We start from the raw sequence: 15,757 nt of genomic DNA, 5'->3' as shown, positions 1-15,757 counted from the left end.
CTCATTAGAGAGGGTCAAGCTGAGGGGGTTCAGTGGGGATTTACCTATGGCCATGACTTAGACTAAATGGTCATACATAAAAAAAATAATGAAAATTTAAAAATAAACAACCCTCCCCCAAGCCAAGCAACTCCTCACTATCCCCTCCCCCCAAGCAGTCTGAGGCCTTTATCAGTGCCCCAGAAAACATGGCAGGGCTCCCTAAGTTGAATCCCAGGTCCCCAAGATCAATCCCTGACCCAGATGAGAGAATGGCTCCATAGCCTGGTTTCCTGTACAGAGGCCAACTCCCTTGTTCCCATCCAGCCCTGACCCTGTGAACAGGTTTGGGGATTGTGGTTCCTTGGGGCTCCCTGGCTTCTGTTCTAAATTCAAAGAATCCTTGCCTGTGTTCCAGCCACAGTATGCCAGAGAAGTTCTCAGCATCCAGCACAGTAAATCTGAAAGCCTTTAGCAGCAGCCAACTGTAAAGCTCATCCCCATAGCACCATGAGTCACATGGCACAGAAACAGAGAGGTGGAGGAGATGAGCAAGTTTAATGATAGCAGGAGTTGGCCTGGCCCCCAGCAAGGCAGCTTTTAGACACTGAGGAAGGTCCTCTTTCGGGCTGTGTGGGTATATGGGTGCCAACGCCACTCCACGTCTGCGGTGGCTTCGTGCTCTAGGGTGCCCAGACGGATCATGTACACTGTAAAACCAGAGAGAGAGGTGTGTGCTCGGGCCCCACGAGCTCAGTTCCCTGGCCTGTTTGCCCCAGTCCACTTTGTACTTTGTACTCACATTTCATCTCAAATCTGGGCCCCATCTCTGTCAGCTCCACTGTGTTGTGATCTGGCTTCCTGTACACATGATGCCTAGAAAGACAGAAAGGATGGAGATAACTTTGGCCCTTGGGGACATACCCACCTACCTTCTGCTCTCCAGACACAGGCCCAAATTCACCGAAAAGAAATGTAGTCATCCTGGTTGGCAAAGGTAATGACCCGGCGGCTATCATCCTTGGGCACTGGGAAAAGGTAGCGGAGAATATTGGAGACCTAGAGAAAGACAAGCTAGGATGAGGCTACTGACCTAGTCTCTTCTTCCCTTCTATGTCACCATTCCCTTGAGTATCAACTGTTTCTTGACTTGGTGGCTCTTCAGGCCCAGGACTTACTCGCTGTCCAAGGCGGGAAGAAAAACCATGAAAGATAAGGTGGGGAAGAGCCTCTGAGGCAGTGCCAAGGTCAGGAATGTCATGCCGCATCACTACGTTACACAGTGTGAAATATGCAGTAGGCCCAAGGGGCAGGTGACTCAATATGAGGCCCACTGTTGGGAAAGACAAGAATGTAGTAAGTATGGGATATATTCAGGGAGCAAAAAAACAAAAAAGTCCTCCGGCCCCTGCTCCTCTCAGGGCCACTTGGGCTGATCCGACATGCCTACCTGGTGTCCCTCGGTGCTCATGCACCACCATCAGATCTGTGACTCCATTGGCTTTACAAGCACGGACAACAGCACCAATTTCATGTCGACCCCGGTTCATTCTCTGAGCACCAGGGAATATCAGCTTCAGCTCCTGGGGGAAAGGCCAAGAGTTAAGGAATCAGGATGGATCTCATAATCGCATCTCCCTGACATCTAGCCTGGCTCACAGACCTTGGCAAACATCTTGAGCCGAGAGCTGGGGTCTCGAGATGTGGTGATCATAATTCTGGGGTCTTCTACACCTGCCCATCGATACTCATCATCTTGGTGGCTCAAGACACCTTTGGGAAGAGGAAGAAAAAAAATCAAGGAGAGCCTCTCAGAGATCCTGGCAGAAGGGGCCCCGCCCCCGGAGCCTTCTCTCACCTTCACCTCCATCGTCATCAAACTCCAATGCTCCCTGGAGAGTCAGAGCTGCCCTTCGGAGCTCGCTGGGGATCGGCTGATTGTCTGCAGGAAAGGGAAAGAGCCGGTGAGGAGGAAAGCAAGACAGGCAGGGGAAGTCAAGGCTGATGGTCCGCGGGCCCCCTACCATCCAGGGCTCTCTTGAGCCTCTGTTTCTTCTCCTCCAGAAGATGCTGCTTCTGCTCCTGGGCCTTGCGGTACAAGTACTCCCGGCGCAAGCGGGCCTCGCGTCGAAGCTGCCAAGGGATTGGGGGGAGGGAGCAATCGAGGCAGCCCCACTCCCTCCCCAGGCTCCTCCCTCCATCCCGTCGTCCCCCCTCCATGCCACTCCATACCCCCCTCCCCAGCTAGGGCCTCTCCGGTCCGGTAGTGCCGTCCAACCCTAGGGGCCGCCGGTACCCCCCACTCCTTCCCGCCCCCACCGATCCCCAGCTCGGACCATGCCTGCAGCCAGCCTCTGTTTCCAGTTAGGAGACGCTCCTCGTGCGGCGCTAGAAGCCCAGCGCGCTTGCGCGACCCCGCCTTCCCTTTATAGTCAGGGAGGCGTGGCCAGGCCAGTGCTAGAGGACCAATCCTCCCCCCCCATCATGGCCGGCCGGTGGTAGGTAAGGAGGAGGGAAGGCCTCGCGAGAGCCAGTGAGTTCCGTTTCCCTCGGCCCGCCCCCGGCGCCTGCTTCCGTTAGCTTGGTTCTCACCCCCACGCCCTCATTCAAGATGGCGCTCTAGGTCGTCGCGAGGTGCCTGACAGACGCACGCTGATTGGCTGGCTGCAGGGGAAGAGGCGGGGCAGACAAAGGAATTCTCAGCGCCTCCGGATCCTTGGCTCTGACCAGGGGTGGGCAGAACGTGGCGGCGGCTGCTGAGGTCTTGCGGGACCTGAACGCCCATGTCGAAGTACAGCTGCTCCTGGAGCTCTCGGAGCTGGAAGGAAAGCCGGCGGCACCGAACGCCCGAATGAAGGAGGTGCGGGGCAGGTCGCGAAGGGGGAGGGGGGAAGAGGATAGGCGACCCGGCCTTTAGTCCCAGCCCTGATCTCAGGTCCTCCTTACTCCAGGACCGCTGATCTATTCGCTGCACCACCTAGCCGCCCTCCCCCACTTTGGCTCTAATTCTGATCCCGGCCTCCCTGAAGGGCTGGTTCTCCCTCTCCAGGGCTCACTGTGCCATGGTTGCCAAGGCTGTCAGCTCCTTTCAGTATGGGTCCTCCATGGCCCCCCTCTTCCAGGTCTGCACCACCTAAGCTGAGAAAGCCTGGGATGCCCTAGTATAGAAGGGACTCAGGAGGCACAAGGGCGAGGCCTGATCCAACTCTGAATCTCCTCCTTTAGTGAGCCCAAGCCTGGTTGTCGGAAGTTCCAGGTGATTTCCACTAGACTTGAGGCCCAGAAGGACTGGAGACCCAAGGGGTGATTGATTATGGGGAGCTAAAGTCTGAGTCTTCCAATCCTCTAGCGCTTCGGAGGAGGCCACAGTCTCAGGGTTCTCCTTTGCAGTCCACCCCAGTAGCACCTGTCCCGGTGGCATTTCCTGAGCAAGATCTCCTGACCAAGTTTGGAATCTTGGTGCCCCAGAGTCTGTGACAGGCCCAAAGAAGTTTCCGGGCAGGTGAGCCACCCGAAGTGATTGCCCAAACTTAAAGGATTGTCCATGTGTTTTCAGGGAGCCCAAAAGGGGAGCCACTTTTCCTAGAACTCTCTTTGGTTACGGCTTGGTACCTCCCTCTGTGGTGAACGGAAAAGACCCACAGATTTTCCCAGTGCTTTCTGATTTCTTTGCTTCATCGCTTGGTTTTTCTTTGTTTCTACAGAGGTGTGTTGGGACCAGACATCAGGAAATGCTGCTTGCCTTTCACCGGGACCCCTTGCTCCCCCTTTTGTCCTGTCCAGTTCTGCTGATGGTCAGAGAGATTGCTGGGCTCCAGAGCTGAATCGAGTGTAGAAGAGCCCAGATTCAAGCCCTACAGTGGGAGAAACAGACACTGCTTGATCAGCTGAAGGCGACTTGAACGCGTTCTGTAACATTGGGAGTCCAAATCAATGATTTAGTCTTATTTGATGCCCATCCACCCAGTGCCTTTTTGGCCTCTGCTGTTAAGTCCTTTCTAGACCATGGCTATTCCTTATCAGGGCCTTCCCCTAATTACTTTGGGAGTTTCCTAGGCTACAAAGCTCAGTAAGAAAAGAAAGAGAAAAGAAAAAAAAAAATCACGGTACTGTTATATAACCAGACAAAATCACAAAGTGGGTGAGGGTAGTAGTAGTCTTCTCCTAAGACCTCAGGAGAAATGCTGACTAAAAGGGGCAGTAAAGTCTGCCTGTCACAAGGAAACAGTACACTTCTGTAAAGCCATGAAAATCACTTTTAAGTAATGTGAACAATAGATCGCTAGAACAAGATCTGTGAGGGAAACAGACACATACCAGTTTGTGTTGAGTCACAGAACAGCAAGCGGGGGAGGGAGGGGAAAAGAGCCCCTGGCTTCTACAAGAAGTGTAGGGAGACAAGGAAACCCTAGCAGCATGGGACTCGGATCAGGGAGTTTTGCATCCTTAAAGCCCCAAATGAATTTATGACCTAAATAATCAAAGGTCTCCTCCTTAGGGGTCACAAAGCAACTGAAAGGGCCTTTTGAGATTGCCATTTAAGGAGAGAATTCTTCAGTAAGATATGTACTATAGAAAGCAAGGTCCAAAGTTCCCCCTTGCCTTCTCCTAGAGTTGAAGGTTTCAAGGCTTGAAGGAGTGAATTTAAACTCTAGTAAGGGCTTTCTCAAGGAGACAAATGAATTCATTGAACAAACACAACTTGGCTACCATTTACTTTGGTTCTGAGGACACTGAGTGTCAACCATTACTGAATTTGTTCAAAGAAAAAATCAGGATGCATGTATGTTTATTTTTCTCAAAGCTTACAAAACATGCATGTAAAGATACACATGGGAGTTCGTTGTAGACAGTGAGCCCAAGGAAGGACAGATAAAGGGGAGTTTCTATCTTCAGAGCAATTCCTTCTGACCCCTGCCTTCCTGGCTCAAGATGCCTATGTCAGGCAAAATTAAGGTCTCTGGATGTGTTAACCATAATATGAGGAGGGAATTTCTTTTTTTTTTTAAGTGAGGAAGGAATTTCCTAAGTGGATAGATTGTAAATACAATATGAAAGGAGAATGTCAAAGTGTCAATTGAAATTATGGATCTGGGATGTCTGTGTCTCTTCTATCATTGATTTGACATGTAACGTGTGAAGCCTTCCCTGGCAGAATGGATGGATGAGAAGCATTTGCTCCTCCTGCCATGAAGGCCACTGAGGTAGGTGAGGCATGAAAGGTGCCAAGGTCTTTCACTGCATCCCGACCATCTTGTCTTTGGTCTTCGTACTGGCAGTCCCCTATTGAAAGGCAGGCCTGGGAGATTGAGCGGGAAAGAGACTCAAAATCAAGAACTGCCAAATGTCACTGGCTGTTCCCAGAAAAGGCCAGAGCAGGTGCCCGAGCACGCTTTGGCCTAGCCTTTCCTTGGTGGTCTCAAGCTAGGCCTTGGAGGGTTCAGCGGCAGTGCGCTCGGGGGCCTCTAGGGGGTACTGTGAGCCACAGCGGGCTGCAGGAATAGCTACATACACTACAGGGGAGAGCTCTGTTTTTTTCAATATGTTTCCATATGGTCTAGCGGTTAGGATTCCTGGTTTTCACCCACGCGGCCTGGGTTCGACTCCCGGTATGGGAAGGTTTTGTTTTTCCCTCGGACTTACCGTGTTTCCCCGATAATAAGACCTATCCTGAAAATAAGCCCTCCCCTTACTGTGTAAGATTCCTCTAAAATAAGCCCTCCCCCGAAAATAAGCCCTATTGAGATTGCTACTGTAGTGAAGGTGATCCCCTGCGCTACCCGCTACATTACGGTTCCCCCCCCCCCCCCCCACACCCCACCCCCCCCCCCCCTGCCGCCCCACGGAAGGGGCAGCAGTGAGCGCGTCATCCTGTTCTTCCCCAGTGATTTGCTTATTGAATAAAGGTACATTTTTTTGTTCACATTTACCTGTTTATTAAAATTGCTGTCAATGTTCATTAAAATAAGCCCTCCCCTGAAAATAAGCCCTCTGGTGTTTTTCTGTCCAAAAAATTAATAAGACAGTGTCTTATTATCGGGGAAACACGGTAGGTTGGATAGTGGATGGAGGCTCGGTGTAGCTTGGGTTAGGGCAAAAAGAAAAGAAGGGTCAGGCAAAGCCTGCGGGGAGAGTAACTGAGGCAGATGGCGCCGAAAAAGAGCACTGTTGAGTTTCCACACCGGGAGTCAAACCCAGGCCACCTGAGTGAAAACCAGGAATCCTAACCGCTAGACCATATGGGAGACCTGTATGACATTGTGACTCTCGGCATCTGGAGTGTTGAGGATTCGTAGTGGCAGGCCAGGCCTTAGTCTGGGCTCAGTAGCGCCCCCTTGCAGGAGCCATAGCCACAGCTACAGCGGCAGACCAGGCCTCAGGGGAGCCGGAGCCTCCCTGCTTGCTTCCTCCCTTCCTCCCAGAGGAGCCACAGGCCACTGGGCCCCAGGCCCGGCCTCAGGAAGCTCCAGTTCAAATGCCTCAGTGGTCTGAGCAAAGTCAATCAGTTTATCCCCCATTGATTAAGCAGCCTACTAAGTGCCTGGCCCAGTTCTAAGGCAAAAGAAGCAAAAAGCAGTCTAATGGGGAGACCACAAGCAAACCAATGGCCAGGATGCTGGCAATGCAGGAGGAGTAACAAGCTGAATTGATTAGTCCTGGTCAGCTCTTCCTGGCCCCATGTGGGGTTCTCTTGGCAGAGATGCTGGAGTGGTTTGCCATTTCCTTCTCCAACTTATTTTACAGATGAGGAAACTGAGACAAACAGGGTGAAGTGAATTGCCCAGGGTCACACAGCTAGGAAGTGTCTGAGAGGAGTTTTCCTAACTCCAGGCCTGACACTATCACTGGAGAAGGAGGTTGGGGGCAGTGTGAGGAGGAGGGAGAGAATTGCTGCTCCAGAGTCAGGAGGATCTGAGTTCAAATTCAACTGTACTTAGCTATGTGACCCTGGGCTAGTCACTTAACTTAGTTTTTCATCTGTAAAGTGAACTGGAGAAGGAAATGACAAACCACTCCCATATTTTGGCCAAAAAACCCCAGAGTTACAAAGAGTAATTATTCTCCAGCACTGTCCTCATATGAAAACTGGCTTTTAAACAAAGCAATTAGATCACAGTGCCTTTTAACTTTATAGAACATTTCTTTGGAGATTTATGTTATCTTTGTTATAAATATCTGGCATTATAATAACTAGATTTATTGTATATTATTGTTTTATATATTTCCCTGTCATGTTTATAAATCACACATATATTTATAAAAACAGATTAGAATTAATATAATGAATTCATAATGTTATACATATATTATAAATAAATATATTTGTATCACATTCTTTTTTATTTTATATACATTGACCTGTCTTGCACACAGTGAAATGCTTTCAACACCACATCCACTTAACTAGAAACTTCGCCAAATTCAGACATGCTTAGTAGCAGCTGGATGCGAGGGAGGAGAAAAGACCTAGGGAGGTTTTCCCTGACTAATGGAAAACTGAATTCTCCTCTTACTGAAAATGTATCTCCTTGGACAGGGAAGCGCCTGGATTTGTCATTGTCATTTGTAAAACCATAACAGTCTGTTACTTAGAGAGAATGATAGTCTTTTACTGAGTCAGCCTTTGGTTTCCAGAATGTTAACACTTTACAATTTTTATTGAAACCTCCCTGAAGTGGGGCTCAATTTCTGGTCAGCCTGAGGACCCACTAGTTTCCTTCTCTTTTCCCAATGTATGGGCTTATAATGCACGCACATCAGGGAACAGCAATTTCAAGTTTTTTGTGTGAAGGAGGTGGGAAATGTTCATTTCTTCTTTAATTCTTTTTATTTTGGAAAAAAATCATGATTTAAAAGTTTGACAATGAAAACAATTCTGTATGTGAAATCCTCAGCCCAACTCAACCCCTCCTAGCCAATCACTCCAAAGTCCCTGTAAATAGAAGACATTTCTATGAATGAGCACCTGTGTCCACAATGTTCCCGAGCAGTTCCCTAGTAACCCCAGAAGAAATGGAAAAGCGCACATTTCAGATGTTTCTTGGCCTTTTCCGTAGCTTTTTCCAAGGTCACTGATACGATTACAGCTTTCTCAAATCCTTTTAGCCAATGGAAAAGATTTGAAAACCAATCACATATATCTTGAACCTCAAATTAACACAGTCTCAGTGTTGCTTTTCCCAAAGGGAAGTTCCCTTTAACCTTTTTTATCCTCCTATCACTCAGTCACAGCATAATACTGGGTGGGAATAATGTCCAGAAACTACAAAACACTAGCACTAGATGGCAAGTCCCAGACCAGGATGTTGAAGCAAGTACTGGTCAAAATCTGTAAGAGGAAAATTGGGAAAGAAGAGATACTTGGTGATTTCAACAATCAGATCCATTAAAAACCATTGAGAGTTCTGCTGTACTCAGAGAAATGTGCCAAGAAAAGAGGAAGGCTGTGATTGAGGCCTTATTGGCACTGTTCAGAAAAGCAATCCACTGAAGAAGATCCTGCCATGACATCCATAAGCACCATCCCAGGTACCCACATCTACCTTCATCATCTTCAGATGGCATGTCCCTTTGCCAGTGGATTACCGGACACAGAAGCCATCAGATTGTGTTTGAAGAGATTTCCCCTCCTGCAGGGAGCGTCACTGATCATAGTTTAGGACAAGGTACAATTTCGATTGCTTTTTTCTGCAAAAGTATACACATCCAAATTTTTGCCAAAAGCATTCATTCAACTTCTTGCTTTTTTTTTCTAGTTTAAACACTTCCTGGTGTAAAAAAAAGTCCTTAGATGAGGTTCTCATTAATCACACACATCTTTTCCTGGACCTTAACAAGGCTAATGGTCCAGAGTATGTGAGTATTCGAAAAATTTTCCAGATGGTGACAATCTACAGGGTAGGGGGCTTTGGGTACTTTCCCCCAACACTAAGGATTTATCATTATTACTAATTTTAAAGCCAAATATACCCAATTGAATGCTTAACTATAATAACAAAAGTGTCTAGTAGGTGATAAGTCCAGTTCATAATTTCATAACATTTAGATCAAAAGGGGGATAATTTTCTGCTAATACAAATGCAGTCCACTATAGGGATCATTTTGTACATTAATAGCATTTCTTATATAATAGTTTCCCAAAATCATAATGCAAAAAAGAGCATAATAATAACAGAAAAATATTGTGGACGGAAAACAGGAAATAAAATTCTTGCCAGACAAATGACATCAATTCAGTTGAACGCATTTTAAAATAACCTTACCTAGAAAATAATTTCATCTGTCTTTCAATTTTGCCATTCTTTACCAGTGAGAGAATTGGGAGAACTGAGTGGACCTCTCTGGCTCCATCTTGTGACTCAATTCCTTGTCCAGCTCAGTGCCTTTTCTTTTCAAATGTGGGTGTAGTCCAACTTCTGTCTTGTGAGAAAACTTTATTCAGTTTTGGAAATTGGGAGAAAGTCTTATTGCATTGCTTAAACAGCACTTCATGACTGCTAGGCTGTACCACCCCTGCCTGCTGCTTAGAGAGCATTACCCAAGGACCTGTGCTATGTTGATCAGGACCCTGGTCAGATACGAATATTGAGGCAAGAAGTTTTCTCACAATTGTCCATCTCAAGCAATTTGTGTGTCTTGTCCCATGTTGGTCAGCCTTTCCGCTTCTTTGTTACTTTGATTGAATCTATATTCAGGAGTGGGGCACCTCTCCTTCTGATTTCTGGGAATCACACTTGTTAGCTTTCCCCTATCAGCTCAGAAAGGCCCTCATGTTTTCTCCAGTTGCTAATCAGATTACCTAATCTCATATCCCGGTTGTGTTGTTCAGTTGTGTTCAGTTCTTTGCTACCCCATTTGGCATTTTCTTGGCCAAGAATGGTTTGCCATTTCCTTTTCCAGTCAATTGTTAAGTGATATGTCCAAGGTCACTCAGCTAGGAAGTATATGTGGCTGGATTTGAACACTGTGCCCCTTAGCTGCCTTATCCTGGTCCATGTCTTGTTACTTGTTTTCTTTTATTGCATAAAAGTCTGTCTTCCCTTGTATTTGGTATCCAGTGCCAAAGCTGAGGAGGCCTGGGCCTGGCTTTCTTACTGGTTGGTGTGTGTTGTTTAATAAATGGCTATGCGTGGAAGCTTGAACCTTTGTTCCGAAAGCCATTTCATCTTTCACTCAGCACAGTAGTTGTATCCAGAGGCCAGTGTGGAGGAATTAAGATGGAAAGCACTTTTACAATTAGTTGCAAGGGCAGCATCAGAAAGCAGAGCTATTTAGCTGTGAATGACCATTTTTCCATCATTAATTTACCAAAGCCCAGTATACATCTAAATGTTAAATTGTTTGATTTTAAATTTTATTTTATGACTCTAGCTACTTTTATACATAAAGAAAAATCAGAAAAATTGATGAAACCAAGCTTGGAGATCATGAGAAATCTCATAACTTACTTCAACTGTTTGTTCTCCCAATAGAATGATTTTTCAAGGCAGGAACATCTACAATATTTCTAAATGAGATATATGACTTAATGTCCATTTTTCTGCAATATTTCTTAAATTTGGAGCTTTTGTCTTGACTTTTGGCAAGTTTTCTTACACAGTTTCAGACAACTGCTAAACTTTGAGTTTTCCGTGGTCAAAATGGACATTTCAGGTTTACAGAGAGCTTCTCATATCATTAGGAAAAACTTTTCCAATTTGGTTTTTAAGAGCTTGCAAATGGCCAATCTATTCTAATTCCCTTTACCTTGTGCTGCTTCTAATTTATCTTAGCAAATTCGATCCCACCGAATTGTTCACCGAAGATCATGAAAGTCTTAAAAAGAGTTTTTGCTCTCTGATTCAAACAAGATGGAAAGAGCCGCCATTGCAAGCTTCTGTCCCTCTGTCCCCGTTCTCCACTTCTGGACCTCACTGGAGATCAATGGGCTTTGGCTCCGTTCATGGTGTAGTCGGTGAAATCACCTTCTTCCCTGCCCTTCAAACAGTAAGTGTGTCCTTTTCTAGGGGATGAGAGAGAGGGATGGAGGGGGTGCCTTCTGGGGGCACAGATTCGGCCATTCCTTCTCTCTCTCTCTTCCTCTGACTCCTCACCCCTTGCTGGGCCCTTCTGAAGCCACTGTCTTCTCCCCCACCCCCCATTCGCACCCCTCCCCTTTCCTTCCGAACTCTCTGTGGAGGAAAGGGGGAGGATCCAACACGAGGGGAGGAGTCTCGCCTAAAGATCTCGAGGAGCGAGGGGCGTTTTCGCAGGGAGCCGCGCCCTGACAGCCTCGCTCTCCTGCCAATGGATGGCCTGGGGGCGGGACAAGATTATCTGTAAGGACCCTTCCTGGCTCATCCTGTGACTGAAGAGGACCCAGGAGCCCTCAAGCCTGGCGCCCCTTGGGCAGCCTGCTGTTCCTTGTCATTGGTCCGGTTTTTTTGTTCACCCCCAATGCCAGCTTTGTGGCTCCTGGGCACCACCCTTGAGCTCTGCCATGGCTCTATCTATGGCCATTCTGAAGAGAAAGCTCACACTGCCTCCAAGGGAGCCCTTTGTCACCTCCCTGTTGGCACGATTCGGGACTGGCTTCATTCCCCTCCCTTCATGCTCTCACAGCTCCCCATCCTGGACTCCTGGATTGTCCTTCCCTCTCTTTTCTCTTTCCAAGCTGCTGGAAGATGTTGCCACATCCAATGCATGGCAAGCTTCCCTGGATTCTTTTTCTCTTTTATTGCCTAGGGAGCTACCTTTGGTCTCTGGGAATATTAAGATCCGAATCTTGTGTCAGCTAATCTTGTATCTTCAAAATGAGAAGACAAAATTCTAGCATCTTGGAGGCCACAGGCACCAACCTGTGCCTGGATGAGGATCCCTCTCATGGCAAGCTCTACATCTGCCCACATTGTTCCCAGTTCCTCCTGCTGAGTCTAAGCAGAACAACATAGTCCATGTTCCGTGTGACAGACAGTCCTTCAAATACTTAAGATTATCTTCTCCAAACTCGAACCGCTCCTTTCCCATATTAGACTTTCCTATGGCCCCTTATCCTGCTGCCTTGTCTTCTCGGGAGCTTTTTCTGAAACTCTGAGGCAAAGAACCCAATGCCTGCCCACATATGTTGTAGGAGGAGAGATGAAAGCAGACTGGGATCAATTACATGGTTTAGTGCCACTCACACGTCAGAACCATCTTGAGCTTGGGGGCCACCAAACCCTCCAGGGCTTTTTCACATGAAATGCTCTCCAGCTTCCCATGTCTTCGACTTATAACAGTACCATTGTATACCCAAACAGGGCTGTTCCATTGACGGGCCAGACGTGCTCTGCAATTAGAGAATCACTCTAAACTGCTGCCCCAGAAAGAGCTTCTCCGCTGGCTCCATCTGCTGGCTCCATCTGGAACTTCCTTCTGAGTCTAGATCCAAAATGTCAATCAACCGGTTTTTTGGAGGGTGGCACCTATCATTTAGACCCTGGTCCTGAAGGGCTTAATCACTGCTCCTTGAACTGCAGTGAAGGAACAATGTGTGCCTGGGCTAAAGAGGACTCCCAGCCCCTCCCCCCCCCCAGACTTCCTTCTTTTGTTACAAATGAAATTTAACAAAAGGTAAACCAAGGCAATTCTCAAAGCAAGATAACCTTTATTTTTATTTTTATTTTTTTGCTTTTTGGAAGGCAATTGGGATTAAATGACTTGCCCAAGGTCACCTGGCTATTTTTCGTGTTAAGTGTCTGATACCAGATCTGAACCTAGGTCCTCCTGACTCCAGGGCCAGTGCTCTCTTCACCTAGCCACCCCTAAGATATTATTAACAGGTACTTGCTGCCTCCATTTATGCCAAACAGCCCAAGCAAAGGAGCAGTTCCCCTTATCTAGGTTTTGGGAAGCACAAAGAACAGAACAGGGTAGATGACATCATGGGACTCACACAATGTGACTGGTTACAGAGCACAATGGCACAACACCCCCTTTCCTTTCTCAAGCGAGTAAGGAGTACTCACTCTTCAAACACCAAAGCTTCAAAGGTTAGAAATAATGGACCAGCCACGCTTGAAAGATAGCTTGGTACCACAGAGGTGCCAGGCCAACTCCCTGCTCTTTCCAGGCATCCCCCAAGGACAAGAAGAGATCAGTGATTACAAAAGAGCTGCACTTTCCATGTTAACCCACTACAGACCAGCTGAACCCTGAAACAAGTTCAGAGGCCAGAACTGTGATCGAAGCAGTTCCTAGACAAAAGTAATCCATTATTTAATGTTTACAAGGAGGTTGGGGCCCTGGCTTTTTGAGGTCTCTCCATAGCCATTGCTGGCTCACAGTGCAGTTCAGGCTGGTGAGGGGCCTCCTCTCCCCTCTCAGTTCCATTTCTCTCCTTTTCCTCCTCAAGCAGACATGTTACATAGACCCTGTCTTCATAGATTCCTTCCCTCATTGTCAAAGTTGGAAAGGAGTGTCCAAGTCATTGGCCCCAAAGGCCAGATGGGGAGACTCCATGCACCTTCTTCCCTGGCAGCTGTGTTCCTAAGCCTGGGCCCCTCCTGGGCACTGAGGGCTGTGACTGGTGGCTGCATGGCTTCCTTGGTATCATCTTCTATGCTGCCAGAATTCCAGTGAGATTCTTTCCTGAAACTTTCAGTATCTTGGTGGGCTACAAGAGAGGAGGTGGAGCCAGGAGCTTGGGGAAGGAGGAGGATGAGAAAAGAGAGAAGGCAAAGGACAAGAAGGCAACAGAAAAGGCAAGGTTGCAGCTAGCCAAGCCCTAGGCAGGAGAGAAGGAAGGAGAAGGGAAAGGGCTGTGTTTGGAGCTCAGTCAGGTGTATACACTAGAGTCCTCTCCCTGACCTGGGGTCTCGCCATGATCCAGCCTGTGTACGAATTGGTCAGCTCTTTGTCTTCTGTCCTTCCCTTGGGGGTGACTGTGGAAGAGGCTGTGCTCTGACCTTCGACCTCCTCAAGGAACCCAAGCCTTTCTTCCTTAGCCCCAGGCCTTTAAGCTTTGCCCTTGTCCATTTTTGAGCCAGGCCTGCCCTAAGTGCTTGAGCCCTTTCCTCCTCAATTGTCAATTCTTGAAGCCCCTTAAGCCCTTGATCTGTCTCTGCCTCCTGACGTGGGTGAAACTCTTTTGTGCCTCGGCAAACCTGAGCTCTCCCAGCCTCACTTTGGGGCATATCAAGAGAGGCTGAGGCCTGCTCCTACATGTGAATTTATCCTGCCAGCTGCTCGAAATGGCCCAAAAGGAATGGCCAAACCCTTTCCCCCTTAGTTTGCTAACTCTGTCCAGGGCCTCTTGCAGGCTGCAGCTTTTGGGTCTTCTGATGTGTCTTAGACTAGAGCCACCCAATTAACACAGCTCATCTTCCATCTTGGCTTCCATTGTCTGTCAGCAGGGGCCCAGTTAGCTCAGACACCCAAACATCCCTCGTAGCCACTAGCATTTGTAATCTTCACTGTTCTCACTATTTTCACACTTTTTTACACTCAGAGCAATTGGCCAAACTAGTGGGGAAAGCAGAAAGGTTGGGTTACAAAGGCAGGATCCCCAAAGAGCTTGGATCTAATAGGAAACTGAGTAGGGAAGGGAATGCGTACCTACTATGTGCCAAGGATTGTGAACCCTAGGAGGCACTGATGGCATTATTATTCCCATTTTACAGATAAAGAGGCAGGCTGAAGTTCAATGACCCACTCAGGGTCACCCATCAAGGAAGTGTCTGAGGTCAGATTTGAACTAAGATCTTCCTGACTTTGGGCCCAGCACTCTGTGCACTGTTTGTGGCACCACCTACCTGCCCCTAGAATAGAGATCCAAGGAAAATTTTGTGTTTGTATTAAGAGAAAAATTGGTTTCTCCCACCCAGACAAGATGGGAAAGGGTGTGGTTGGACATCTGACAGGCTGACAAAGATCTTGGGGTGGGGGGGAACAGTGAATAGAGCACCAGCTCTGGAGTCAGGAGGATCTGAGTTCAAATTTGACCTCATGTGATAGTAATGGCAATTAAAGATTCCCCTGTATTGTCTTGGTTTTCAAATTGATTGTGTTAAAACCCAGAGCTTGTTAATCCCACCTGTGGGATGGACTTGTTGATGTGAAAAGAAAGTCCTGAACTGGGAGGAGCTGGTGACGTAGATCTGGAGAGACAAGAGAGAGGCAGAAGAACTTTTTGGGAAGCAGCACCCTCGTGGAGGCAGAGAGACTGAGAGAATTGCTGGGGGCCACTTTGAATTGCCCTGGACTTTTGAGACTGGCCCCCTGAGCTGCCAAGGACTGAGGAGACATGGCTGTTTTGCTGGTACTTTGTCTGTTTTGATGTTGTTTTGCCAGATTTGTCCACTGGTGAAAGACAGTCCTTTTGTTGAAGAAGTCCTGGAACCTGGCTGTTGGCTAAGAGCTCCTGAGACTGTCCTGCAGACAGAGAGTGAATACTGTCCACTGGTGAAGGACAGTGCTGTTGTTGCAGGGGTCTGGGAACCTTTCTGTTGGTTTAGAGCTACTGAGACTGTTCTGCAGACAGAGTGAATACTGTCCACTGGTGAAGGACAGTGCTGTTGTTGCAGGGGTCTGGGAACCTTTCTGTTGGTTCAGAAGCCCTGAAGAAGGATTTTCTTGTTGTATGTTTACAGAAATCCTGGGAGAGGGTTTTGCTAATGTTTTCAGGGGTTCTACCGTGTTTCCCCGATAATAAGACCTATCCTGAAAATAAGCCCTCCCCTTACTGTGTAAGATTCCTCTAAAATAAGCCCTCCCCCGAAAATAAGCCCTATTGAGATTGCTACTGTAGTGAAGGTGATCC

At 47.7% G+C, this 15,757-nt stretch overlaps 1 protein-coding gene, 2 long non-coding RNA genes and 1 pseudogene across 3 annotated transcripts; 2 read left to right on the top strand and 2 right to left on the bottom strand.

The window, feature by feature from the left end:
- Positions 1-518: 518 nt before the first annotated feature.
- On the bottom strand, positions 519-2,475 carry LOC138177144 (U3 small nucleolar ribonucleoprotein protein IMP4). Its single transcript, XM_069108160.1, has 9 exons — positions 2,316-2,475; positions 2,004-2,112; positions 1,838-1,921; positions 1,643-1,752; positions 1,430-1,562; positions 1,158-1,312; positions 944-1,038; positions 782-855; positions 519-689 (listed from the first exon to the last, which is right to left on the bottom strand). Exons 1-9 carry the CDS (start codon positions 2,316-2,318, stop codon positions 580-582), a joined length of 873 nt encoding a protein of 290 aa, XP_068964261.1. The 5' UTR covers positions 2,319-2,475; the 3' UTR covers positions 519-579.
- On the top strand, positions 2,317-5,074 carry LOC138177200 (coiled-coil domain-containing protein 115-like; annotated as a pseudogene).
- Positions 5,075-5,836: 762 nt separating this feature from the next.
- On the top strand, positions 5,837-7,312 carry LOC138177146 (uncharacterized). The gene is made up of 2 exons (XR_011172434.1): positions 5,837-6,751; positions 6,937-7,312. It is a non-coding gene; the product is annotated as an uncharacterized lncRNA (long non-coding RNA).
- A 476-nt stretch (positions 7,313-7,788) lies between these two features.
- On the bottom strand, positions 7,789-11,112 carry LOC138177147 (uncharacterized). The gene is made up of 2 exons (XR_011172435.1): positions 9,243-11,112; positions 7,789-8,308 (listed from the first exon to the last, which is right to left on the bottom strand). It is a non-coding gene; the product is annotated as an uncharacterized lncRNA (long non-coding RNA).
- Positions 11,113-15,757: the final 4,645 nt, after the last annotated feature.

This window comes from Petaurus breviceps, unplaced genomic scaffold, assembly GCF_028583685.1.
Source record: "Petaurus breviceps papuanus isolate PSGF00001 unplaced genomic scaffold, PetGlider_PUasm1.0 90333, whole genome shotgun sequence".
NCBI classification, from domain to species: Eukaryota; Metazoa; Chordata; class Mammalia; order Diprotodontia; family Petauridae; genus Petaurus; species Petaurus breviceps.
Note: the sequence above shows the minus strand (reverse complement) of the source record. Positions and strands in the feature narration are given on the sequence as shown.